We start from the raw sequence: 24,284 nt of genomic DNA, 5'->3' as shown, positions 1-24,284 counted from the left end.
TTCAGATAAGCCTTAAAGCATTTACATATTTGGGGATTATCTAAATTTTTTCCGTAACCAGGGGTCTCATACTTCTTGGCTTCCATAAGGCTGAGGTTACTGTGCACACCAGGGACTCCTTACCATTCTATTCCCCGGCCCTCTAATCACACTGAATGCTGGGTGATCACCCCTTCTTCTGGGTTTTGTGTGTCTCCTAGCCCCCAAATAGCCTTATGCTAGCTCAGTATTAACTATGTAACCCTACTGTTTCTTCTACACCAGGATTCCTAAATATCTCTTTCTGAGGAGTTCTCAGTGACTGTTTATGCTTTTCTTACAGTAGGGATTTTATGTTATTGCTCTGTGCTAAGGCTCTGTGTTGTGCTGCTTTCCTTGTGGCCTGTATCCCGCTGTCAGTCTCTGGGTGCTGCTCTGTTTTCTGCTCTTCATGGCACCTTCTCTGCTCCTTCAGAAGGCCTACTTACTCCTCAGTGCTCAGCCTCTTGTCATTTCACATTCCCATGGTTTTTTTGAGCTGGGATAAGTTACTCAGTTTATAAGCTTCAGACTCCCATTGCACAGAAAAGGATTAACAACACTAGACAGACAACAGTCAATCAGCACTTGCTGGATGCTCAGCAGTTACCCATCCCCTTTCTCCTTCTCCCTCCCACAATCATGTGTTTTGATTCTCCCCCAAGGGAGAATCATTCTTCCCAGACAGCTATTCCAAATTCCTCAGCCCTCCCATACATTTTACGGAAAACGTTAGCCTACTGTGCTAATAATTTGACGCTGGCAGTGGAAGGGGGAAGATCTGCCTGGCATTGCTTTCACTAGGTCACTAGGTTATAGTGATATAAGATTAGGTTCCCATGAGATTTTGATAAAGTCTGTATAAATTCTAGATGCTCCTTCCAGATGGCCTTCCAGATGGAAGAAATAGTAAAGACTTTTTTTTTTTTTTTTTACCTTTTCACTGAGTGCGTTGGTATCTTAGAACTTACAGAAATAATCTATTTATTTGCAAAATGTGGGAATAGAGATTCACAAAACACACAAAGTCTAATTTCCCTTCAAAACAGTGCCCCTGCTAATAGCCAAAGGATCCCTATCTAGGCTATGTATGGGATGGCAAGAGTTGAAAAAAACAGCAAATGAAGGACAAGAAAAACCCCCTCATCTTTGGGGTTAGAATTTCCATGCTCCTTATTCACTTTAAAAACCAGCTGCCAAAATGTCAATGTTATAAAAAAGGAAAGTAAAACAGATAATATGGACAGTTGAAATGTACAATCCCTGTAGACCTGATTTTTTTCAGAAACTGCTACCTTTCAGGGAAAAATAGTTATTTTTTGAAGCCATTCTCCCATAGGAGAACAATTTCACATGCAGGCACTAGGTCCTTGGTATTATTTCCTTGCAGAACAGCTGATAGCAAATGACAGGACAGTCTACTTGTACTGGAATACAGATAATTTCCCTTCCTCACATACAAAGCTGTATTGTTTCCGAGAAATATTTACAAACAATGAGAGCAAAATAATGAAGTAAAGGGTCGATGCACAGATCTAAGAGTGGTATTTACCTTTCCATGATCTGAATACAACCCACAAGCACTAGATTGCAGCATGATTTGTTACTGCTGGGCACCTTGCATTGACTTTCATGTGCATGCAAAGCGAGCGTAGAATGCTACCTACGTATCAGCCGGCTTTGCTGTAAGTACAAAGGGCACTTTGATTCCAGTTCAGATTACTGTAACATAGATTTTTTCAAAACCCAACTTTGCCTAAAGAGAACGACTGCACAAAGCAGCCTGAAGGCATGAAAGCCACTGGAGAATACTGTCCATGACTCCTCTCTAAGACCTTCATCATAATCCTATTCAAGTTGAGAGGTAAAATTGCTTTTTGTTGGAATACTATGAAATCAGTAAAAACTAAGTGTGCCAGCTTCTGAGAATAGAAGTGTAGACTCAGGGTTGATTAGGACATGGGGAGAAGGAAAAGCCAAACAGGACTGTTTCTTCGTCACTCAACTAGCACAGGACAATTTTTGCGAGATGCAGTAAGAGAAACCCATCTACACCATGCCTACTCCCCTACTTGACATCTTCTCCCTTCCAACTCAGGTTGGGGTCAAGTCCACCCCTTAAAAAGCTCTTACCTAAATCTACATTCCAGAGCATAACAATAACATTTCCAGTACAATAAGAGTTTCACAAGTAGAATGGCAGATAGATGTTGAAAGAAGCTGGTTGACTTGGCTCCTTCTGGAGCAAGAGAGGACTCACTTCACTTGTCTGAGACGGTTATCTTCCCAAGGGGACAGATCTTTCCGGGTGTCTTCCCAGTGATTCGGAGGAAACTGCAATGTCTACCTGAAAATTAGGCAAGACGAATACTTAGGAATTTCTGGTGAGTGGCAGAAGTTCTCAAATCCTATCTAAATTAGGTTTCAAAAAGAAACACTGCTCCTTTTCAACAAGCAGTGGAACTGCTTGGAAATATCTCTCTCAGCATGGACCATTACCACTGCTTGAGCCAGACAATGAGCAAACTCCATCACCCATCTACTGAGTCTGCATCTATATGTGGGAACTTGTCTTCAATAAGCATTGAATACATTGAGAAGAAACATGGAGCAGGCACAGAGAAAGCATTGGGGCACTATCGTGCATAACCTGAGGGCAAGGTAAAGGAGATCTCCTAGAACTGGTTGGATTTCTGGGCAAACAAAGGTCATTTACATTATTTTGTGGAGGGCTTTCTACGAGTCTAATCTCCCCAGGCAAGGGTCATGTTTGTGTCCGTTGCTTATTCTCTTTGCTCTAGTGATCCTGCAGTCCTTCCATTGACTGCAATGGCAGCGCTATTCATGGACTGACTCTAGGATTGGACTGTTTACTAAGCAAATAATCAGAATCAGCAGATTTGGAGTCATATGGGCACCCAATAAGCAGCCTGTTTTGTTGTAGGATTGGGTATAAAATCCCAAATCCTCTCAGCTCCTAGCTGCTGGTACCAAGGCTCACTAACAGCAAGCAGAATGGCCTTTCACTCTGTGCTCTTTGTTTTCTTAGCTGGACTGGTATTTTTCTCTGAAGCTGCACCACTGGTGAGTCTCTCTTTATTCAAACTCAATCATTACAAGAATGATAAGCTAGATTTTCTACATGACTAGCATCCTCCTCATCCATGAAATTCTGTAGCCATTAGGCTCTGCTGGAGTGTTATTTTACTACCATTTTTAAAGTAGCTTCTTTAGAATTCTTAAAACTTTTTGCCATTTACTCATCTATTTTAGGATATTAAGAAAGGATCAGGGATCTAGCAGGTGTGACCTTTTATTTCTGTCTGTTTCTGTCAGTTCATGACTCACATCCCATATTTTCAATATAAAGGTAGCTTTACCTTTTTCGCCAAATAAGCGCTTCTCTAAAGCACTAAAAATATTTTTGAAGTATGACCAAGTATTCCTTATAGTGTAATGAAGCTTAAGAAAAAAATATTCTTTCAGCCCTAGGAATGCAAATGGTATTTATTTGTTGGCTTCCTAGGCTAACATACTCTGCCTGAACTTACAATAATTTACTATTTTCTTATTTGTGACCTCCTTAAAAATGTGTACTTTATAATATTTTCCCAGGGCCATATACAACTCTAAATATTTATTAAGCAAGCTGTTTGTGCATGTGTAATAAAGTGACCCGTATAAAGCTCTAAGATACTCTGCTGTAAGAAATAGATGTTTGTGAACTAGCTTTGAATACTGTTTGGCAAAGAACTGGCTTTTAAGTCAACATATAATTCCGCAGTAAGAATCCATCTTTTCTTTGAAAGAAGGCTTTTGCAGGGCTAGTGAACAGCTCCTACACAACCTCTCCTGCTTTTCCCAAGGTCTCCCATGGCTCTGTTGATTCCAAATGCCCTCTCATGGTGAAAGTGCTGGATGCAGTCAGAGGAAGTCCTGCAGCTAACGTAGCTGTTAAAGTCTTTAAAAAGGCTGCAGATGGAAGCTGGCAGGACTTTGCTACTGGGTAAGTTATGTGGTCTTACACAGCTGTTTTCAAGGTGTCTCGGGCAAACAATTGATAAGTAAAGGGAATGGAGCTCTGGTCAAAAAAGTGGTATGTTTTCTAGCACATCTGTCACACTATCATTGTTAACAGCATGTGAATTCGGTTCTAAAAGCCATCAGATTCATGTGGAACTTAACCACGACTGAAATACATGATAATTCCAAAAACATGTTGAGATGCTTATCTTATCTTTGTAAAGAAATACGTTTAATAAATAATTTTTCTCCTAGCATCAGTCTTATTTTTCTTTTCTATAAAAAGAAAAAAAATTAAAAGCCTATTTACCAAAATTTTGTAGGTAATCCAGACTAACCTACTATCTTCATATGGAATGGATACAAAGCTTTATTTGCAGCAGTCACACACAAAATCGTCTCTAAGCTTTGTCTGTACGCATGCAAATAATAAGCTTGTTAGTCTTCTCCTGTGTAACAAACATGCTTGTTGGAGGAAACTCCTTGACCAGAAAGTTTTAAAAAGTCCCATTGTAACGCAACACAGAAGCATGATCTCAGCATTTTTTGTGGTTGTTTCTATAGATCTGCATGGCTTTTGCTAGAATGACAGCTTAATACTTACAAAGCATACTCAGAACATCACTAAGGGGCAGGCAATAATACTGTTATCTTTAGTCTGTAGGAAAAGTATGGGTAACGGGAATACAGTTGACTAAAATTCAAATAGATGAGGTACTCAGGTCTTTACGTTTCACTGTAACAACCCATTAAATCAGATTTTTAAGTAAGTCAAGGGAAATCTCTAGTAACAGTAGGATATTCAAGCACAGAATGACAAACACAACCATGGACAGGAGCCACCAGAGCATCCAACAGTCTTTTACTAGGATTTTTATAGCATGATTTACATAAAAGCTGCAGAAAGAAACAGAGGAGAAGACTACAACGAGAGAGATACCTTTCTCTTCATCTGAACGTGTTGGTTCTTTTCATAAAACTAAAAAAAAAAAAAAAAGAAAAAATCTTTTCTCCACTGAAAAGGAACAAGAAAGGTTAGGAGATTGAAGGAGAAACAAACGCCTCCACTCCCAAATGCTGAGTGTTAATCTAGAAACAAATTACTCTTGTAATGGATTTATATACTTAACAAACAGAGAAACCCCCTAAGAAAATAACATATTTTCAAGGGAAGCAGAGGCAAGGATAATGTATTGCCCTTAGTGAGTATTTCTGCCATTATGAGGAAACCCAGATTATGTCAAATGCTCTTGAATATGTAATATAAAATAGAATTTACAGAGGAATAAGATAAATGTAACATCACTTTTAAATCCCCTCAACTTTTGGGGCATAATAGCATTTTCTTGTTCAGTTTGCAATGCTGCTCTCAACAAGCCCAAGGAGACAAACCCCATGGTTCTTCTTAGCCAAGTTCTGTTGACACAAGTTCTGCGAAAATCAATCACTTCTTAAATATAAATTGAGAGGATTAACCTCAGACAAGTGAGAAGCATTTTGCTGGGGAAAGGCAGTGGAGGAATATTAAACCACCATTCTTACTGCACGTAAAGTTTTTGACCTTTCACTTGACTTGTATCTTAACCAAGGCTGCTTTCAGTGATACCATTGACTTTAGCTGATGACACTTGTTTGAACTGTTTTTTCACGTTTACAATTTTTTTTCTTTTGTTTGGGAAAACCAGAGTTTCTCTGTGTTAAACAATATGAAAATCAGAATGCAATCAAGAAATATAACCTGTAACTACTCCTGTCAGGTTAATAATATTTTTAAGTTACTGTACCTAGTAGATGCTTATGGAAAAGTACATTTTGTACAAACATCTATGAAAGTGGGGGTTTTTTACCTCTTTGTTTGGCTTTACTTTACTAACACATTTTAGGGAATTAAGCAAACACATCCAGCAACTATTGAATTTGCAGTAATAGTATTTAAAAGGCAGAGATGAAGTTAGCATAGCAACAGCCGACTTTTTACTGAGGCTTATTTCAAAATTAGTCCAGGTAAAAATATGCAAGAAGAGATAACTGAAGCCAAGACACACTCCGACGAAGGCTTTAGGGCACGGAGACCCGGGAAGCATGTGATTTGGGTTATTTATGAGCTCCTTCTATGACTAGCTTTGACCTTCTCACTTCTCACATGTTTTCTGAAGTCTAGGTCTTATCACACAGTTTAAGACTTGCATTCACCATAGTTCTCATGTGATCTAGCTTGTAAATATTAAAAAAAAAAAAAAAGAATTCAGCATATTTGAAGTGATTCCACTTAGCCTCCTTTTTTTAAAAAAATATATCCAAAATAATAATTCATGTTCCTGAGATATTGCCTCAGCAGTGTGCACCTGAGGGCAGTGTTTATCTCAGTGCAGTATGCATCTCAAGAGTTCATAAATGTCATTGCACAGACAGTGTAGATTTTACCTGGTCACAATATACAGCTAAGGTCAAGGCAGCAAAAAAAAGGATCAGTTTGCAGTCTAGGTTGGAGCCATAGTAACTTGCAAATAGTTTGCAATTTTTTTGCTGGAAAAGCTTTTTTAACTTAACTGTCCATCTTATGGCAGATGCTAGCAGTCCACATCCTATTAAGAATCAACAACCATACTATATTTATTCCCCAACTCGGCCAGAAATACAGCTGCTGTTCGAAAGAATCACTTGCAGCATTTTGCTACCAGGGCTGAATGCAGGACATCCTCTGCCCTGTGCTAATCCCATCCAGGTTCTGAGTCGCACACTGTCCTGCTGGCCGTCAATGCTCCAGTAATGCAGAAGGGTTTTTCTTGTGAAACCACTTGTATTGAATGGCTATCACTTAATAACTGAAATAAGGAAGTGCCATTAACTCCCAGTAGTGAGTGAGAGTCTTCAGGTGAGCTCTTGTTTCCAGTTTCCTAGCTGTTCTGGATGGTTAACATCTGCAACTCTGCATCAACCAATTATGGAAAGCAATATTCAAGCTACATCCACACTTTTCTAAAATTAAAACTTATTTGTTTACCTCAAAAAATATTTTGAGGCAGTCACCATTTTTCCTTTTAATTGGTTTGTGTCTAGCCTATCCAACTTATAAGCAGATGTAGGTTTGCTCTATCACAAGTGATTGATTTCACTTGTGAGACTTCTGTCAGTCTTCAAAATTGCTGAAGTTGAAATATAAGAAAACCTGAAAATTAGCATGGGATTCTCAATCCTGTTACTTCTTAATTTAAGCAAAATCTCTGTCATTCAGAGTCTCTTCATTTGCCACCATTAACCAAAGTTGACAAATAAGATGAAGGAGGGGGCAGTGGCTGTGAAAGAAAAGGTGCAATAGCACCAACTGATTCTCTCTCTGATAAGCAGCACGTCACTGCTTTCTCCCCTCCCTCTCTTCCTCCTCAAGCTTTTCTGTTTTCTGCCTAGACAGCTACTCCTTGCAATAAGACAGGCAAGTTCCAATACTTCTTCAAGTCAAGGCTTTCTTCATTTTTCCTTTATCATGTGGCTATGAAGTGCTATAAATATCATATAGATACTTTCACCAGAACAAAAAAAAAAAAACCTGCTTAAAAAAAAATCAGTAATAAAATGAGGGAAAATACATAAATGGGCTTTAGGAGCTAAGTATGTAAATAAAGCTGTCATACGAAGCTTGCTCCTATTCAAACAAATAGGGTGCAATGCCAGCTATGATTCCTTCTTGCTTCCAGACTTCATTCACCCAGTTTTTTCTTATGAGATCAGTACATAATCTCTCTGAGCTGGGAATTCCTGTTCCTCATTTACATAGCACCCAGTGGAAAAGGTGCCTGCTCTTTGACCAAGGCATTGTTAATTCAAATTAATAAAATCTTGTAATGCTAAATTGCTGTGCCAGGACATTACCACTCAGGGTCACATAAAAATGCATCAGCATATAGATGTAAAACCTATAGCCTCAATGCTAATAAGAGGAGAATAGAATTATTTTCCACTAAAATCTCTCTCCTCTCATTAATTATAATTTGAGCTTTGGCACCTTGCCTTTCATCATGACAATCCATTTCCTAAGCCACTAACATTTGGTTCCAGAGGTCACTTGGTACAACTTAAACATGACATTAAAAGAGGGGCCTTAACTATAATCCCTGCTGTAGCAACAGAAATGACCAAAAAAAGCCAGCCAGCTTTGATTTGTGATGTACAGGGATGAGTCGGTAGCAAGGACAGGATCGGCAATATAGAGACATACAGTACATAGGAGGAGGGAATTACTTCAAGTGATTAGAAACCATTCAGTGCAGACTGTGCAGCACCTCTGCTATTAAATGTTCCACAGTGACTGTTTCTGTTTAGCATCTAAATGTCAGCATAAAATATTTATGTTAGATATTTTACTATTACAGGAAAACCACAGAGTATGGGGAGATCCATGAGCTCACAACAGAAGAACAGTTTGTAGAAGGAATATACAGGGTTGAGTTTGACACCAGCTCTTACTGGAAGGGACTTGGCCTTTCCCCATTCCATGAATATGCTGATGTAAGTATTTGCAAATATATCTAATAAGCTATATACGGTGTAGCGGCATCAGCTGGAAAGAACAAATACAATCCTTTAATACTGAAAGAGCAGCGTAATTTGGTGAAAGGGTTCACTGCCACAAAAGACTGGATAAATAAAGGCAGCACATAGCATTTGGCTAAGCCAAAGGAAGTAACCAACTTCCCTGCAAACACTGCCACAGCTCTTCCAAAATGGACCTGTGCCCATTCACCCATTCAGAGCAGAAGAGACCTTTGTTCAAAAAGAGCTACATTGTTCAAAAGCACGTAGTGTTTAAAATACAAACAAGGCAAAAAAAAAAAAAAAAAAGACTGCTTTTTATCATTGCAGAAGGAATATAGGGATTTAAATATCCTCACTTTAGAGGAAATGAGCTCTTCTTTAATCAGAGGGATTTCCCTCATATCAGTCACCTGGAAATCCATGAATTCTAGTATGACCTGTAATTACAGGATAAAAAGATTCTTTCCAATGTGCATTTTTGTTGTTGTTGTTGTTGTTAATATTGCTCTGTACTGAAATCAGCAGTAGAAAAAAAAAAAAAAAGCATAAAAATTTAAGGAATAATCATAGTGGGGAAGGAAAAGCAGGCTGTTTCATCAGTACCTAAATTTCATAAGCAGGTCAGCAATATAATCATGTCTTGTGCCTCCCTTTGTCCTCAACCCTACACTGATTTATTGTGTGCTCTATTTTATGACATTTACTCAGCATTTCCAAAAATTTTGTTTAAATTCTTCAAGTTTAATCTGCCATTAAATTTAAGTTTGCCCAAATTAAGTGGTCTGGAATGGCCACAGGTTGCATTGTAGAACATTTTAAACCACAACTCTATGAAGCTCTGTGGAAGACTAAATCAAATGACTGAGGCCCAGGTCCCTAAAAGCTTGAGGTGTGGCTTGGGTCAAACAAACAATCCTAATAAAATGTTCCCTAACCATTTGGATGTCTGAAAGTTGCTGGGGCCTATGGAAGGGCTTCACCTCAAAAGGTGCTTAAGAGCATCGGGTTGAGACTGTTCCAGCTAGGCTGCCGAGGATGCTTTTCTTTGACGTAATAGCCTACAGGTCAACAAATTACCCTGGGAAGTGGGCAAAGTTCAATGACTGTCTGCGTACAAGGTAACTGAAGCCTACAGTCCTCACGTCCCAGCAGCTTAGACTTTGGCAGGACCAGGATGTAGGAGGGAATGAGTCCCTCTTGTAGAAAAGTATGTCATGGTTAAGAAAATAGATCAAATGTTTGGCTAAAGAGAGCCAAAGAAAGCAGGGGCTTAACCCAGGTGGTAACATTTTCCTGGGAACTGGGTGTCCCAAGTTCCAGGGACTGATTTAGAGAGCAGCAAATTTGAACTACCTTAGGACAAGGGTCTCTCCCTGTTTTGGGAAGTCTAGCCACTCAGTTCTTAATGTAAGAACTGACCCATCACCAGCTGCGTTAAAAACAGGAGTGAGGCACTGAAGTACAGAAAGCAGCTTTGGGCTCCAACTGCCTACCTTGCTTGGACAACTCACACAGAGGCTGTATTTAAGTTCAGTAGATGGGATTTCACCTCTCTGTCTTATTTGTTGTTTGAGATACCTCCCCCTCATCCTCCAATTCCACGTCACAAACTAGAAATTTGCATGCCTGACTCAGGTGCTAGGTAGCTCCATGGACCTTCACCACAGCCAAGGCTCTTTGTGGACCTGGGTGCAAACCTCACAAATTTCTCAGTCTTCAGAGAGCACCACAAAATAATGGGGAACACGACCCTGCAGAAGGGTAAAAATCATTGATTAAACAGAACTGGCAAAATAGTCTGCAGAGGAAATGGACTGTGCTTCCTAATTCTTAATAAGGTAGTTTCAAATGTACATTGCTCATCGTGATCACAAGTTTTCTCTTTTCCAGGTGGTGTTCACTGCTAATGATTCTGGTCACCGCCACTATACCATTGCCGCTCTCCTCAGTCCTTTCTCTTACTCAACCACTGCTGTTGTCAGTGATCCCCAGGAATAAATATGTATTGTCATTACCCATGCACCCTCCTCCACTAGAACTATCGTAGGCTTTTAGGAGGAAGGTTTTTCCTACTGCTAATGTATAACTTTTTGCTACATTAGTTGTTTTTTTCCATTTTGTAACCTGGCAAACTTCAGACAAGTCAATAAAATTTAACTTCTTTAAAACAGTTTTGATTCTATTGGTGAAGTTTTACTGTGTTCTAAGGTGTCATGATTTTCAAATGCAAAGGACATCTGGAAGCCATGCATGGTATATGGAAGCAAATTAGCATTTGGTTTGGTTCTGTAATCTTCCTCCGTTACCTTAAGTAAGTCTCATCAAATGCATCGGCTCAAAATAAGAAAGTTAGAGTTGTGATACCTTAACAAATTGACTAAACACATGTACTCAAAAATAAGAAAGTCATCCATGCTACTCAGTTAACACACAAGAGAGACCATCCCACTATTAACTAGGTCACAGGATAAATAAGAGAATTTCTGCATACCTAGCAGGAGAACAAAGGATGCAGAAAGATTGTTGAAATATATATATAACCGGAGAGCTGTAAGAGTTAAAATCTGTGTACCCTTACTTAAAACTTCAGGCAAACCTCAACACCTTGTGGCTTCAAGAGGACAGTTTGCTGCTAAACCGATCTTGGAAGTTCTAAAGCAATTTCAATCAGCACTGTTTTTAACAACTTTGATCTTTAACCCAGCTGGCTACCGTATTCAGGTGCATTCAATTAAATCTCTAATAGGTCAAATCTCTAGCCGTTATTAAAAAAAGTCCTAAAATAGAAGCATCATCTTAATAGTCCCTTCACATTTTTAGAAACAGGGAAAGGTAAGCTATAGAGTGACATGATTCAAACTACCTTGTTGATAAACTGACCAAGGAGTTTGAGGGCTTTAGCTGTGATTTCTGTAAACTGATGCTGTATTGTATTTAAAATATCCTGAAGCAGAGAAATTGTTTAACGGGATTACAGAAACTACAGAGATTGTTACTGAAATAACGCCATTCAGAAACCAGCTGCACTCATCTGCCACCGACCTTGGAGTTTATCTCTACACCCAGAGCCTGCTGGGATGACTGCACACTAAATGAATTCACCAGTTACAAAAGGTTGCCTTTAATGTATCACTATTTGGTTACTTTTTTCCCTGATTTCTGGACACCACCATGGTTACACAACTCTTGTAAGCAGTGCAAATAGTTCTAAATCTTAAAGCATGCATATTTCATGGGATCTTGCTATTCCGAGAGCTGGAAAACCAGTAAGCTTGATTTGCAGTGGGCTACGCCCAGCCCTTGAAATTGGACATAAATGTGTTCATAAATGTGTAGTCATTAAAGAAACAAAACAAAACAACACAAAAAACTGCTCTGCAAGTAGTCACCTACCCGAGGACAGGATTAACCTAGTAAGAGAGTGTAGGCACATGTGTCTAACCGAAGATCAGAAAGACAAAGTTGCATTTCAAGAAGTAACATTTCCCGAAAATGAAGCAGATGCTTCTGGTGGGGGCTGACTTGCCCCCTTGTACAGGGCAAGTCCTGAGCTTACACTGAACCTACAGCACAGGTAAAGTGACAGGACTTAAAACACTGTTTAACTGTGCTTCAAAAATGGGTATGTAGGTATCTAGTTATCATGCTGGAAACATACACATAGTAATGTATTCTTCATCCAGGGGAATACATAAGATAACTATATAGCCCACACATTATCCACTTACATTTTATCAGAGGTGGGGACAAGGCCACAACAGAGAGAAATCTCATAATGGATAAGCATGGGTGAGTCAATTAAGCCAAACTATAACCACAGAGAAATTCTCACTGATCCTGAAATTGCTGAGTTGACAAGAAATTTGTATTTTTCTCAGCTATGAGATCTATACAGCACCATTCTTCAACAAAAAAAAAAAAAAAAAGAAAAGAGAATATGCATTTTTTCCAAGAAAATAGACCATTGCAGTTGAGCTAGGCAATATTCACAATATTTCCGCAGGCAACAATAGAAGAGACTTATTTTTGCAGACAAGGTTCATGTTTGTATGGGTTACTTATTTTCTCATTGTTTACTAAGTAAATAGTATGAATTGGCATGTTGAAAGTCATACGGGTTTTCTGATAAGTAGGCTCATTTTAGAGGCCTTGATATAAAAATCACAGATCCCACCAGTTTCTACTTGCTGACACTGAGACTTCCTAGTGGTAGGCAAAATGGCTTTTCATTCTGTATTTCTCGTTTTCCTAGCTGGCCTGGCATTTTTCTCCGAAGCTGCACCACCGGTAAGTGTCTCAGGATTGAGGTCCTTCACACTGATGTAGTCCCAGCTTTTTCCTTTTTTTATATATATATACTTTAATTAGTGTAAATGAGAAATAGAATTTTCCATTTTATTGCAATTATTTTGATTTTATGGTATATATTGACTATAGTTTTCTCCTACTGCTCTTCTTCTGGTCCTTCTTTCTCCTCAAGTGATTAGTGAGAGGGTTAGAGAAGCAGCACTTGTCATTAGACTCAGCGACTACATGAAAAACAACGTAAGAGAAGAAAGGAAATATATTCCCTACACAAAAGCCTTGGGCCTGTTGAAAAATAACTAATAGCCCTTATAGCAGAGCAAACAAGCTCCTGTTGTGAGGGATTTCCTTTCCTGTCACAAGATCCCTGCTGAAGAAATGCCTTCTGTAGTCCTCTCCCTTACTGCTCTACCCACTACTGCTCTATCCCATGCTAGCAAGAAGGATCTCAACACTCATTGAGGCAAGCAAAGAACAGAGCCAAAGCCAAGATCCCACCACTTCCAGAGGGCTCATTTATTCCACCAAAGCAAGCTACAGACACAGATGCTTTAACCTGACGTTCTCCTAGAACAGACCTGTCTCTCTCTCTCTCTCTCCCTACTCATTCTTCCTGTCAAGCTCTGATCTTTGGGGAAATGAATACCTGACCAACCTTTGTGAGGAAGCCGACTTCCATTAAGCTCCCAGGGTGTAAAAGCCTGGAAAATAAGTGGTGGCACTAGAGCCCCCTCTGCCTTGTCAATGTCTCAAAAGAAACAGTAGCAAAGAGCCTGTGCGTTCCAGAAAGGGAGCCTGAGGAGTCAGGGCACACAGGTGGCATAGACACATACCAATATGTCGGTCTGATACAGGGCAGGGTAAGAGGGGATGTAAGAGAGGGCTCTTAGTTTTTAACATCTACATCACAATTCAGTTTGCAGTGATTAAATGGAGATCAATATTTGCTGGTTTGAGATCATCTCTGATTAGCACCTTCCACAAAGCTCTATTGTCTCACTTTTCACCTACAGAATTAGGTAATGGAAGGTCAAAGCCCTGATCCAACTCTACCTTTGAACAGGTAAAATATCAGGGCATAACCATTGCTTGTGGTGAAGAGGTTGGGAGTTAACCACAGCCATCCCATTTTTGAAGGAAGGTTTCCCTCTCCTATCCCTGCATAGCTGCCAAGGGCTGACAAATCCGGTGTTAGGAGAGAGTCCGTATGTGGTGCTTATCAAGTTTACAATACAATTCAGATAACTCTACGGCAACAAGACATCAGAGGCTCTCAAATCCAGAAAGTTGTGCTCAGATTGCCACTTCAAAATACAGAGGAAGAGTTGCCAGATTTTTAAACATTCCTGCTACCTTTGATGATTTAATTATTTCCTGTTGAGGACACAATTTAGTTACAGCTTCATTCTGGAGATGATGTGTAGCCAAGCCATGCCAAAAAGCAAACAGAAATGTGTTCTCACACACAGCCATGGTGCCTGCCCTGCGCATGTGGCTACGCTCCTCCTGACACCTTTCTCCCCGGTTCCACTGTACCCAGCCCCCAGGAAGCTTTAGGCTGTATTTCTTCATTACACAGCGATCTTGTTGAAGAAAATTTGGTATATTCTGTAGATCTGAAGAATACTGTTCCTTACTGCTTTATTATGCACCGTTGTTTGCCTTTCTTACAACATAAAATTTTTCTCTTCCTACCTGAAGGACTCTGCTGACTCCAAGCATCCTCTTTTTATAAAAATTCTGGATTCAGTCCGAGGAAGTCCAGCTCAAAATGTTCCAGTTAAGTTATATAAGGAAGCTGCAGACGGATCTTGGGAACTGTTAAATTCAAAGTAAGTCATACCAAAATAATGAGTGAAAGAAGGGAAGGGCAATGGGAAGAGACCAAATAATTGAAAAAACAGTTTCACATTCTCTAACAGACACGTCTCTTTTACCCAGAGGAAAGATAACATACTATTGAATTAATTTGCTGCAGACTGTCTTTTAAATGTACTGCAGTTTCAACTACCCAAACTGTTTTATACTACTTTATAATTACTGTGAGCACAAGAAAGTATTTTTTATACTATCCTTTAATTCAATCATCACTTCTCTTAAATTTCATTACAAAGAATTGTATTACGTTTTAGGACCCAGCAATGAACTGCTGTACTGTTACCAGAAGAATCAGACTCACTCTTTTAATTTGTTTGAAACTAAGACTCTGCTTGAGAATCCTACTTTTATTGGATGTTTTCCTTCTTTCTAAATGGTTTTTCATTTCATACAACACTACGCCTTTGAAAAGAAAACATGGAACTGTTTTGAACATATATCACATCACAATTGATAGCCTTCTTTGCTTCAAGAAAAAGGAATCAGCTAAAAGGAGAAAATTTGGGGAAAAAGCTTTCTTACCTCCTCTCCCACAGAGAAGCAATTACATCTAAAACAAAACAAAACAAAACAAAAAAACCCAAAACCACAAACCAAACCAAAAAAAAACCACCAAAACCGACCCCAATCTCCCAGGTATTTAAACACTGCCATGTCTTTTAAAAAAAATCTAATTGTAGAATTTCAAATGTAGATGACTTATGTAGATGAAATTGCCCTCAATTTCAGTATGTCTTAACACTTTAATAACTCAAAAGCAATTTTTACTTAAAGTATAATCTGAAATGAAATTGAAAAAATTCTTAGGGGTTACACAGAATAAACATTCTTTATTCAACAAGCAACATCCCGCTTCCACACTTATCTCCTTAAGATAGTTGATAAGTCTCACCTGACACCTTTCCAGGCTTAACAGTCTATTCTACCTAAAAAAAGTGAGATAGGCCTCATAAGGGTTAAACCTGGCACAGCGCAGGAATTGCAATAGCGGGATCTCAGACTCATACATTTCTGGAACGTCCATGAGAAACTGTATGTAAGTGGCTCTTTGGTGTCGCAGAGCAGTGGGCTGGCAGAAGCAACAGTGCTGTCACATGTGTCCTTGAAAAACAGAGCTACGGTGAAGGCCACACATATTTGCACAAGGTGGGGAAGAACACTCTATTCACGTTGTCCTACTTGAATTGCCTCCCACCCCGCAAGTGAGAAGATAGCTTCACACATATTCTGTCACTGGAAATGTGTGAAATTTTCCATTACAAGGGTGTTCAGTTTACTTATCTTCAAATTTGATCTCAGAGGTTCTATGTAAAATACTCAGCTGAACAGCTACATGTTGACTGAAGCCTTAAAAACATACTTTACATTTGGTACGAAGAACAAAGTATCCTTAAGATGAGGTATGCAACAGTCATCGTAATACTAAATCAGCCTCTCCAGCCTTGTTAATTTGTAAATTTAATGTTTAATGTTAGAAAGAAATTCTGAAATAACCATTCCCAGTTAATATATGTTTGGTTTTAGCTGAGAAAGTTTATTAGCACAATGAACAATTATCTAACAATGATTAATGTAAGACAAAGAAAAAAAAGAAACATTTGAATGGATTAAAAAAAAAAAATCTGGTAACTGATTACAGAGCATCTTGTAAGATGGAACAGGTTGCCCAGGGAAGTTGTGGATGCCCCATCCCTGGAAGTGTTCAAGGCCAGGCTGGATGAGCCTTTGAGTAACCTGGACTAGTGGTCCCTGCCCATGGCAGGGGGGTTGGAACTTGACGATCTTTAAGGTCCCTTCCAACTCTAACCATTCTAAGATACAGATGGTGTCCTATGACTTCATAGTATTAAGCTATATTAAAGCATAAATCCTAAGTAATGCACTGGACAATGACATAAAAAACATTTAAGTAATTATATTTCTCTGCATGCAATTTGAATGAAATATGTTCAGAAAGAAATTTGGCAGCTAGAACACAGAAGAGTGGTTTGTGACTACTAAAATCAGGCACTAGCAGCACTGTTATTTGCAGATAACTGATCCAATCAAAACCCTAGCATTATATAACTTATTTCACAGAAATAGGTCTCATCTGAGAGACAGCATTCAGTATTGGTTCTAGAGCCCTAAATTGGTTGGTGTTCAAAGGTCTACAGTTTGAAGTCAGTACTATGGCCTCGGAGAGCACTGATAGCATCTCCAAATCAAACAAAACCGTCTGTTTGTCAAGGCTGGAAAAACTAACTGATCAATACAGACAACAGGGAATTCCACAGGCTACACTGTTGGCTGACCTACCATCACTTCAAATAGCAGATTTCAAATTTCAGATAGCCAACTGTAAAAAATATTCATACTGATAAAACAACTCAATGCATTCAAATAAGTAAGAAAACTATGGAAAAATCACGAGAGTTGACCCTATTTACTTGCACAGTAAGTGCACCATAGAGCTTCCACATTGCTTACAGCAGTGGTGAACTTTTCCCTCTGACTGGGTTCATTTAATTAACTCCAAGACTCTGCCAAGAGTCTATGAGCAATAATGCCAGCTTTTGGCTCACCCCCAAACCATGCAGAGTAGTGACATGGCAGGCAGCCATCTGCTGTGGCGATTGTGGAAGTAGCAAATGCCAAGATAAGCTCCAAAGCCTCCATAATACAGATGGTCATACGCCATTCCAGCTCAATAGAAGTATTCATCATATTACTTAAGCTACACAACATCACTCAAGTTCAATTGCTAAGAACTGCATTTTTCTCAGGCTTTTAACCAAAATATAAAAGTGCATTCTTCTGCCATCACACAGACAAACCAATGATAATGGAGAGTTCCACGAGCTCACAACTAGAGAACAATTTGTCGCAGGGATGTACAAGATTGAGCTTGACACAGCCTCGTACTGGAAGAGACTGGGCTTGAACCCCTTCCATCACCATGCTGATGTGAGTATTCATTTTCTCCTGTGCTTTAGCTGCAAAGACTAAAGATGCTTTATATGTCTAGGCTTCAATTAGTAATTGCATGTTTTGAACTTTCTTTTAACTTTAAAATCTTTTCACATTAACACTTTAAATCCACAGTCTCAAATCTTTGGAACAACATACTAATAAGAAAACCCAGTCGCCAGCTTCACCATTACTCTTGCTAAGCTCTTAGATGCATTACTTACAAAGGGGTTTTCCATCCTTCTACCTCTGCTTAAGCCTGTGATTCTTTCTGTGACTATTTCTAGACACCTGAGGGAGAACAGATGAAGCACTCTGCCAAGTTTCTTGGGAAAAGGATTTTTCTGCCTTTTGGATCCAGTATTTGTACAGCTGCAGACAAAGTTTATAATTCAGATTTTTAAAGATAATGGAAGTATGAACTGTGTTCTGGATGCTTGGATCCTCAGTTTACAACAGAAAAAGTGTAGAGCAGGCATTTTAGTTTGCATGAGACAGACAAACTGATTAGATTAATGTGGTCCAAACTAGCTACCAACTGAGGTCAGCTGCAGGGTTTGGGACTCCTTGGGGGCTGTCCCCCTCCCCTCCGCAGCATCAGCCCTTTCATACAAGCTTCTAGTAGCAGCAGAAGTCCTGTAGTTGTTGGCTAGACCATCACAGATCACCACCAGCTGTACAGTTTGCAACTGCTGCTCAAACAGCCATTCCTCATCTGCTTGCAAAAAAGATGGCCAAGACCTGGGTTAAATTTTTTCTGCATCCCTGAAATTGATGACATCCTTATTCTAGACAATAGTGAAGGTTAATACTGGATAGCCTGACCTTCTGTGATAACTGAAATAAAAGTGGTAAAATGAAAGATCTACATGTGCTCAAGGCCAGGCTGGATGGGACTTTGAGCAACCTGGTGTAGTGGGAGGTGTCCCTGCCCATGGCAGGGGGGTTGGAACTCGATGATCTTTAAGGTCCCTTCCAACCCGAACCATTTTATGATTATACATTATACATAATGTTTAAGTCTATATTCCAAACCAGAAATTAATTCAATCCAGAGTGCAAGAGACTCCTTTCTTAAAAAAAAGCCTCAGTATGGTTCATGTTTTGCTCGGATCACTGGCTATTTCACACGCATCTTTTTTACTAATGTTGAAAGGAACACAAGCTAGACATCACAGAACGTTATTAAACTGTCTATTTTAAAAGTTGACACCCATCATCTCACAACACAAAATAATCTACTATGTAGAGTACCAGGGAGTACCCAGGTACCCCCCCGCCCAGGGAGGTGGTTAAGTCACCATCCCTGGATGTGTTTAAGAGACCTTTAGATGTGGTGTTGGGGGATATGGTATAGGGGAGAACTTTGTAGAGTAGGGTAGATGTTTGGACTCGATTATCCCAAGGGTCTCTTCCAACCTAGATGATTCTATGATTCTAGAGGGAGAAATCAAAAGACAGGACATGCGCTGATGGGGGAGATGTTAAAAGGGCTGTGGTAAAACATATATACATAAGGTTATTACCACTTTGTGGCCAAAGGACTAATGCAGAGCTCTATTATCCTATTTACATATCTAGTAGAAAGAAACTCATTGCTTCTTATTTTGGTCTGATGATAGTTACTGTAGCACTATGTTTAATTCTGTTGCTCAAATTTCAGGACTTCATAAGAGCAAAAAAACCATTCAAATACTGGAAAGAATTTTTTTTTTTTTTAAATGAAGACAAATCAAAGGGGTTCAGTGTAAATCTTCACTAAGGAAAAAAAAAATCTTGTTGCCATTTATGAGTACCAAGAAGGAAGCCTCAATTTGGATAATAAATTTATTTTATAGAATTTTAAATAATATAATCTACATGTACCCTTTAACAAAGGATACTTAAACAGCAGAAAAACTGTGTGTGACAGGCAGTCATAGATCACACTGATCAAATCACCACAAGAGAAGATATCTCCTAAGTTCTGGGGGATGTTAGATAAAATTATTACAATTATTATCTAGGCTCTTTTCTAGAGATCACTTCTCATTTTTCTTGTATTTTTTTCCCCAGGTGGTTTTCACAGCTAATGATGCTGGTTATCGACATTACATCATTGCTGTTGTCCTCAGTCCCTTTTCTTACTCAACTACAGCAGTAGTGAGTGAGCCAGTGGAATAGAAGCTGAACTTAAGCATGAAAATTTAGATGTATAAATTAAAATTTCCATAAATGATAAGAACTTAGTTTCTGACTGTATCAACAGCTTTAGATTTCATAGTAAACTACTAACAGTAACAGTCAAGTTGTTTATTCATTTTTTTAACTTTAGGAAGAATGTGTTGACTTCGTTTTCAAATACTCCTCTGAATAAAAGTATTCTGTATTTCTGTATTCTGTATTGCTCTTCTGAATAAAAGTTTAGGGTTTGAAAAAACATGTTAAGCTTAGAAAAAATGCCTTGAAACTCCATTACTGGGATTCTGAGAATAAACCAAAGTCTTCCATGAAGTTAATAGAATACATTCTTTCTTGCAAAGGAAGTGAACAAAACACATCTGAAAGGTGTCTCATGAAAAGTAAGCATACAGGAAATGCCATCCACCACCGACCATCATCTAAACTATATTGCTGAAGCCCACAACAGATGAAGTCACATGGGACTACTACCCAGGGCCCCCCCATAATCATTAGATAAAAATCAAAATTGGGAGACGAGTTTAAGATATAAAGCAAAAGCATCTTAAAAGTGACAGCAAGGCAGAACAGCAGTTAAGGACGCTACACATACTTAAAATGCCTGCTTTCCAATATATTATAACTGGTGACACTATCAAGGAGAGTCCATATCCAATGTTGTAGAAAAGTATATTCACCAAATATATTTGAAGTTTATTCATGTATTTTCACAAAATTCTGCAAATACCTTTGTCCCCAGTTGAAGTACTCCCAAACATTACTCGCATATAGATATTGCGGAAGTGTCCAATGGTTAGAGGTACGATACAAAGAAAAATAAGGATAACTGATGTTTCCTGAGAAAACTAGCTCCCTATTTAATGCCAGGAGAAATATAGATGAATCCTTCCATTTCCGATTCTTGTAATCCATATATAAGGAAGACTACTCCTAAATAGCTCTGTGCTTATTTCTGTTAGGAGATTCAACAGAATAGCAACCCTATTTTGGAAAAGTACACAAAACCGTTGAGTCATTTAGTCTAATAAAGCCAAAAGCTGAAAGCATATAAATACCAATAAAGGAACAATGATTTGTTAGCCTAAGGCTTGCTCCCATCACAGCCTAATCTGATGTATTTGCTGGCCAGGTTTCCCTTCCTTTTGTTGTTCCTTCGAGGAACTGAGCACCAGAGAAATGAGCATTTTCTCTGCAAACAAAACACAAAGAAGATATGTTCTCCACAGAACCTCAGAATAAACAAACCAACACAATCTTTAGAACATTATATTTCATAAAAGACAATGATAAAAAAGTACAAACATTTTCATGAACAACAATAACCCAAAACTATGATAGTACACAGGAAATTCCCAGCATTTGTTTCAGTGCATTTTTCATTAAGCCTATCTTACATACGTCTACAAATAAAATAATCTTAAGTACACTTCCTCTTGCTGATACGCAATGGATCTTTTTAATATTTTTAAACAACTGGCTCATTAGTAACCCACTACAACACAGTCATTAGTAAACATAATGATAGAAAAATAGACTGGCAAGATCCAAGAAAAAGGACATTTTGTACTTGCTTTTCAACATACTGTCTCTTGTAAAATGGATTTTGTATTTTATACTCTCCTACTTAAACTTGAAATACAGCAAATGGGCTTAAGAGTATCTTAGCATATCAGCCAGACTCCACTGTCAATATTTCTGTAATGTTTTTACTTGTTAATTTGCAAGACCTTCAGAATCTTGTAAAATACTCCCTCTTTCTTCTCCCTCCATGTTAACTCCTTGAAGAAAGTCATCCTTAATTTGCCTTGTCAGCAATGCAAAAGCCAATGTGATTGGCATCTCTCTACATTTTACAAGAATCATGAAAATATCAAAAGGAACGTGCACAACTCTTAGTTCTGCATCGCATTTATTTTGCTTGAAGGCACTGTCTATGTTAAAATTCACTACAGAGTAGTACTGAGTTCAAGCAGGTAGTACAAATACTATTTTTGATGTAATTTAAGATGGCAACTTTTAAAACTTCCCAACAAAGCGATAAAAAGGTATTTGGAGAAAAGCGTTGGTTAACAATTCATAATTTAACATCCATCACTTTGGGGCACCAAAATGTAAACTTTTTAAGAACTCAGCTATATGTCATAATCCATTCACGTACTGTTTTAAGACCATACATGATTAATCACTTAGAGCTGTAAAGTTATATTAGTTCAGCCACAGCATATGTGTAATATAGTATGCATATATGTATGTATATAGATACATATATATGCATTAGAATTTTTTAAAATTGCACATTAATTTCACAGGATGCCTAACCAACGGGCACAAAAGCATGCTTCAGAAAACAGTACAGACCTACAGTACCAAAGGATGTTTCATAATCATAGGTGTTAAATTGTAGGTGAACTTGTACTGAAAACCAGAAATCACTTCAAAATTACACCAGGGATTTAAAAATTTACTCCACAGTTCTTAAAGAATTGTATTAGTCTGTTATGAAATAAGACTAACTTTATTTTGAAGATATAATTGTTCGTACAGTATATTAATTATCTCCCCTTTATCCATATGCTTCAGAATATTCTATACACTCAGTTATAGAAAAATATATCAGGAGGTGATCAAGCCACTTAAGCATGCTTTTGAAGGATGTTTTGTTCACTTTATGCTCACTTTTTGTTATTTTCATTGCATTAAGTCATTCCTAAAGCATATTAGCTTAACTGGTAGATTTTAAGGTAATTCCAGTACAGTTTAAAATATCCCTTACAATTGTTCTGAACTACTTAAATAAAATCACTACATTTCTACTAAATATTTGGAATATCTATAACTAAGCTCATAACTTTACTGAAGAATGGCTAAGGGCAAAATTTGCTGCTGGGATGTCAAAGAAATAAAAGATGTTTATGGCAAACAAATTCAAATATACAAAGCACCACACCATCTGTGGCAGCAACTCAGGAAACCAACACACAGTAATGAGTTAAAGTTAGTATTTTTTGTCAACACTCTTACAGAACACTCTATGGATAAACAATCCTTATTATATACTGCTTTCCATTCTTCATGGGAGCAGAAGTCAGTCTTTGGTTCCTAAAGAGTTGAGTAACTGTGACGAACGAAACAGTTTAGTAGATCTTGGTCAATATCTTTGTATTAACATAGAAAATAAACGATCCGGTCCTTTTCCTTAGTATTAACAACGAGTGTAAAAAAATATCAGGAAAAGATAATAACGCTTAGCAGTGGGATACTTTTAGGTAGCATAACATTACAAGCAAACAGAAAATAAGAAGATATGCTTTTCATAATAAGCCAAGGAAAGAGGCTAGTTACTCATACATATAACACCACAAAAATAGAGAAACAGACAGGACCAGTCGTTAGCGGGACTGCGCAACCTCAATCTCATTGAAAGTCATCGAATTGAGGATACTTAGTGCATCATAGAAGCACTCAGCACTCTACCAGAACAGGCCCTTAAATAGCTATATTGATTAATATATTATGAGTGGAATTTATAAAGCACTTGGGATTGGCCTGCTTTCAGTTCCGCTTATGTCATCATCATCAGCGGAACAGTTTGACCAACACCGTGGTTCTGAAAATCCCACACTGCAAGCATTAGAACTATTAGAACTATGTTTTATTATTTTCTTAAAAATCTAACTTTGATATTCTTCCAATGAAGACACATTTTTGGCTCTTCTGATTTTGGAGGAATAAAAGTGCTGTTTACTAGAATTTTTTTAAAAAAAAGAACAATACCAAAATACTGTACACACCCAGACACATTGTTTTAGGCGTTAAAATCCCTGACATTGACACTAGTGGCACACTTGGAAACAGTTAGAGTTCCTGTAGATCATAATAAGCAACAACTGCAAGATTTCTCCATAATACACATGCAATATGCATATAAATAGGATTTAGATGGCAGGCAGGGTATCATACAATTTTGCTGGCAATAAATAAAATTAAAAGTTTTCTTTATAGCAAGTTCATATACGAAATTGATTCTTCTATATAGATATGCAGGAGGCCTAGAGCTCAAAACTAGTATAACAGTTTACAGTCATAGCTGGCCAACAATTAATATTTCCTTCATTTCACCTAAGGTATAACCTTTTTTTAAGCATACTTACATTTTACACTTGTTCTTTCATGCTAATAAAAACATTCCTATAGAATTCAAATGAGAACACACTCAAATACATACTGAAGCATAAAATATTGAGCAATTTAAAAGCAATGTACACACATTAATTTACATCACATATTTACAAAACACATTTTAAAAAGAAACAAAAGCATTCGTTTAAATATGGGGGGGGGAGGGCAGTTTAGTATAAAAAAATTCCTGGAAGAAGAGGCCTCTGTCCCTACTTCCA

General features: G+C 38.1%; 2 protein-coding genes across 3 annotated transcripts; both read left to right on the top strand.

The window, feature by feature from the left end:
* The first annotated feature begins 3,007 nt into the window (after positions 1 to 3,007).
* Positions 3,008 to 10,738, top strand: LOC141463790 (transthyretin). The gene is made up of 4 exons (XM_074146406.1): positions 3,008 to 3,102; positions 3,885 to 4,024; positions 8,412 to 8,547; positions 10,465 to 10,738. Exons 1-4 carry the CDS (start codon positions 3,034 to 3,036, stop codon positions 10,570 to 10,572), a joined length of 453 nt encoding a protein of 150 aa, XP_074002507.1. The 5' UTR covers positions 3,008 to 3,033; the 3' UTR covers positions 10,573 to 10,738.
* A 2,054-nt stretch (positions 10,739 to 12,792) lies between these two features.
* On the top strand, positions 12,793 to 19,869 carry TTR (transthyretin). Of its 2 annotated transcripts, none has more exons than XM_074146411.1 (4): positions 12,793 to 12,861; positions 14,581 to 14,711; positions 17,568 to 17,703; positions 19,762 to 19,869. In XM_074146411.1, the coding sequence occupies exons 1-4, from the start codon at positions 12,793 to 12,795 to the stop codon at positions 19,867 to 19,869; spliced, it is 444 nt and encodes a 147-aa protein (XP_074002512.1). The 2 variants fall into 2 exon arrangements, with proteins under 2 accessions (XP_074002512.1, XP_074002511.1); XM_074146410.1 differs by having other exon boundaries at positions 12,793 to 12,867.
* The last annotated feature ends 4,415 nt before the right edge of the window (positions 19,870 to 24,284 follow it).

Source organism: Numenius arquata, chromosome 4, assembly GCF_964106895.1.
Source record: "Numenius arquata chromosome 4, bNumArq3.hap1.1, whole genome shotgun sequence".
Classification (NCBI taxonomy): Eukaryota; Metazoa; Chordata; class Aves; order Charadriiformes; family Scolopacidae; genus Numenius; species Numenius arquata.
The sequence above is the reverse complement of the archived record's forward strand: the minus strand, read 5'-3'. Positions and strand labels throughout refer to the sequence as shown.

Bases quoted from the DNA above. Each gene is read 5' to 3' on its own strand.
- LOC141463790 (XM_074146406.1), top strand. From the start codon at position 3,034: ATGGCCTTTCACTCTGTGCTCTTTGTTTTCTTAGCTGGACTGGTATTT. The intron at 3,103-3,884 runs GTGAGTCTCTCT...GCTTTTCCCAAG, and splicing joins TCTCTGAAGCTGCACCACTG to GTCTCCCATGGCTCTGTTGA. The intron at 4,025-8,411 runs GTAAGTTATGTG...TTACTATTACAG, and splicing joins TGGCAGGACTTTGCTACTGG to GAAAACCACAGAGTATGGGG.
- TTR (XM_074146410.1), top strand. From the start codon at position 12,793: ATGGCTTTTCATTCTGTATTTCTCGTTTTCCTAGCTGGCCTGGCATTT. The intron at 12,868-14,580 runs GTCTCAGGATTG...TCCTACCTGAAG, and splicing joins AAGCTGCACCACCGGTAAGT to GACTCTGCTGACTCCAAGCA. The intron at 14,712-17,567 runs GTAAGTCATACC...GCCATCACACAG, and splicing joins TGGGAACTGTTAAATTCAAA to ACAAACCAATGATAATGGAG.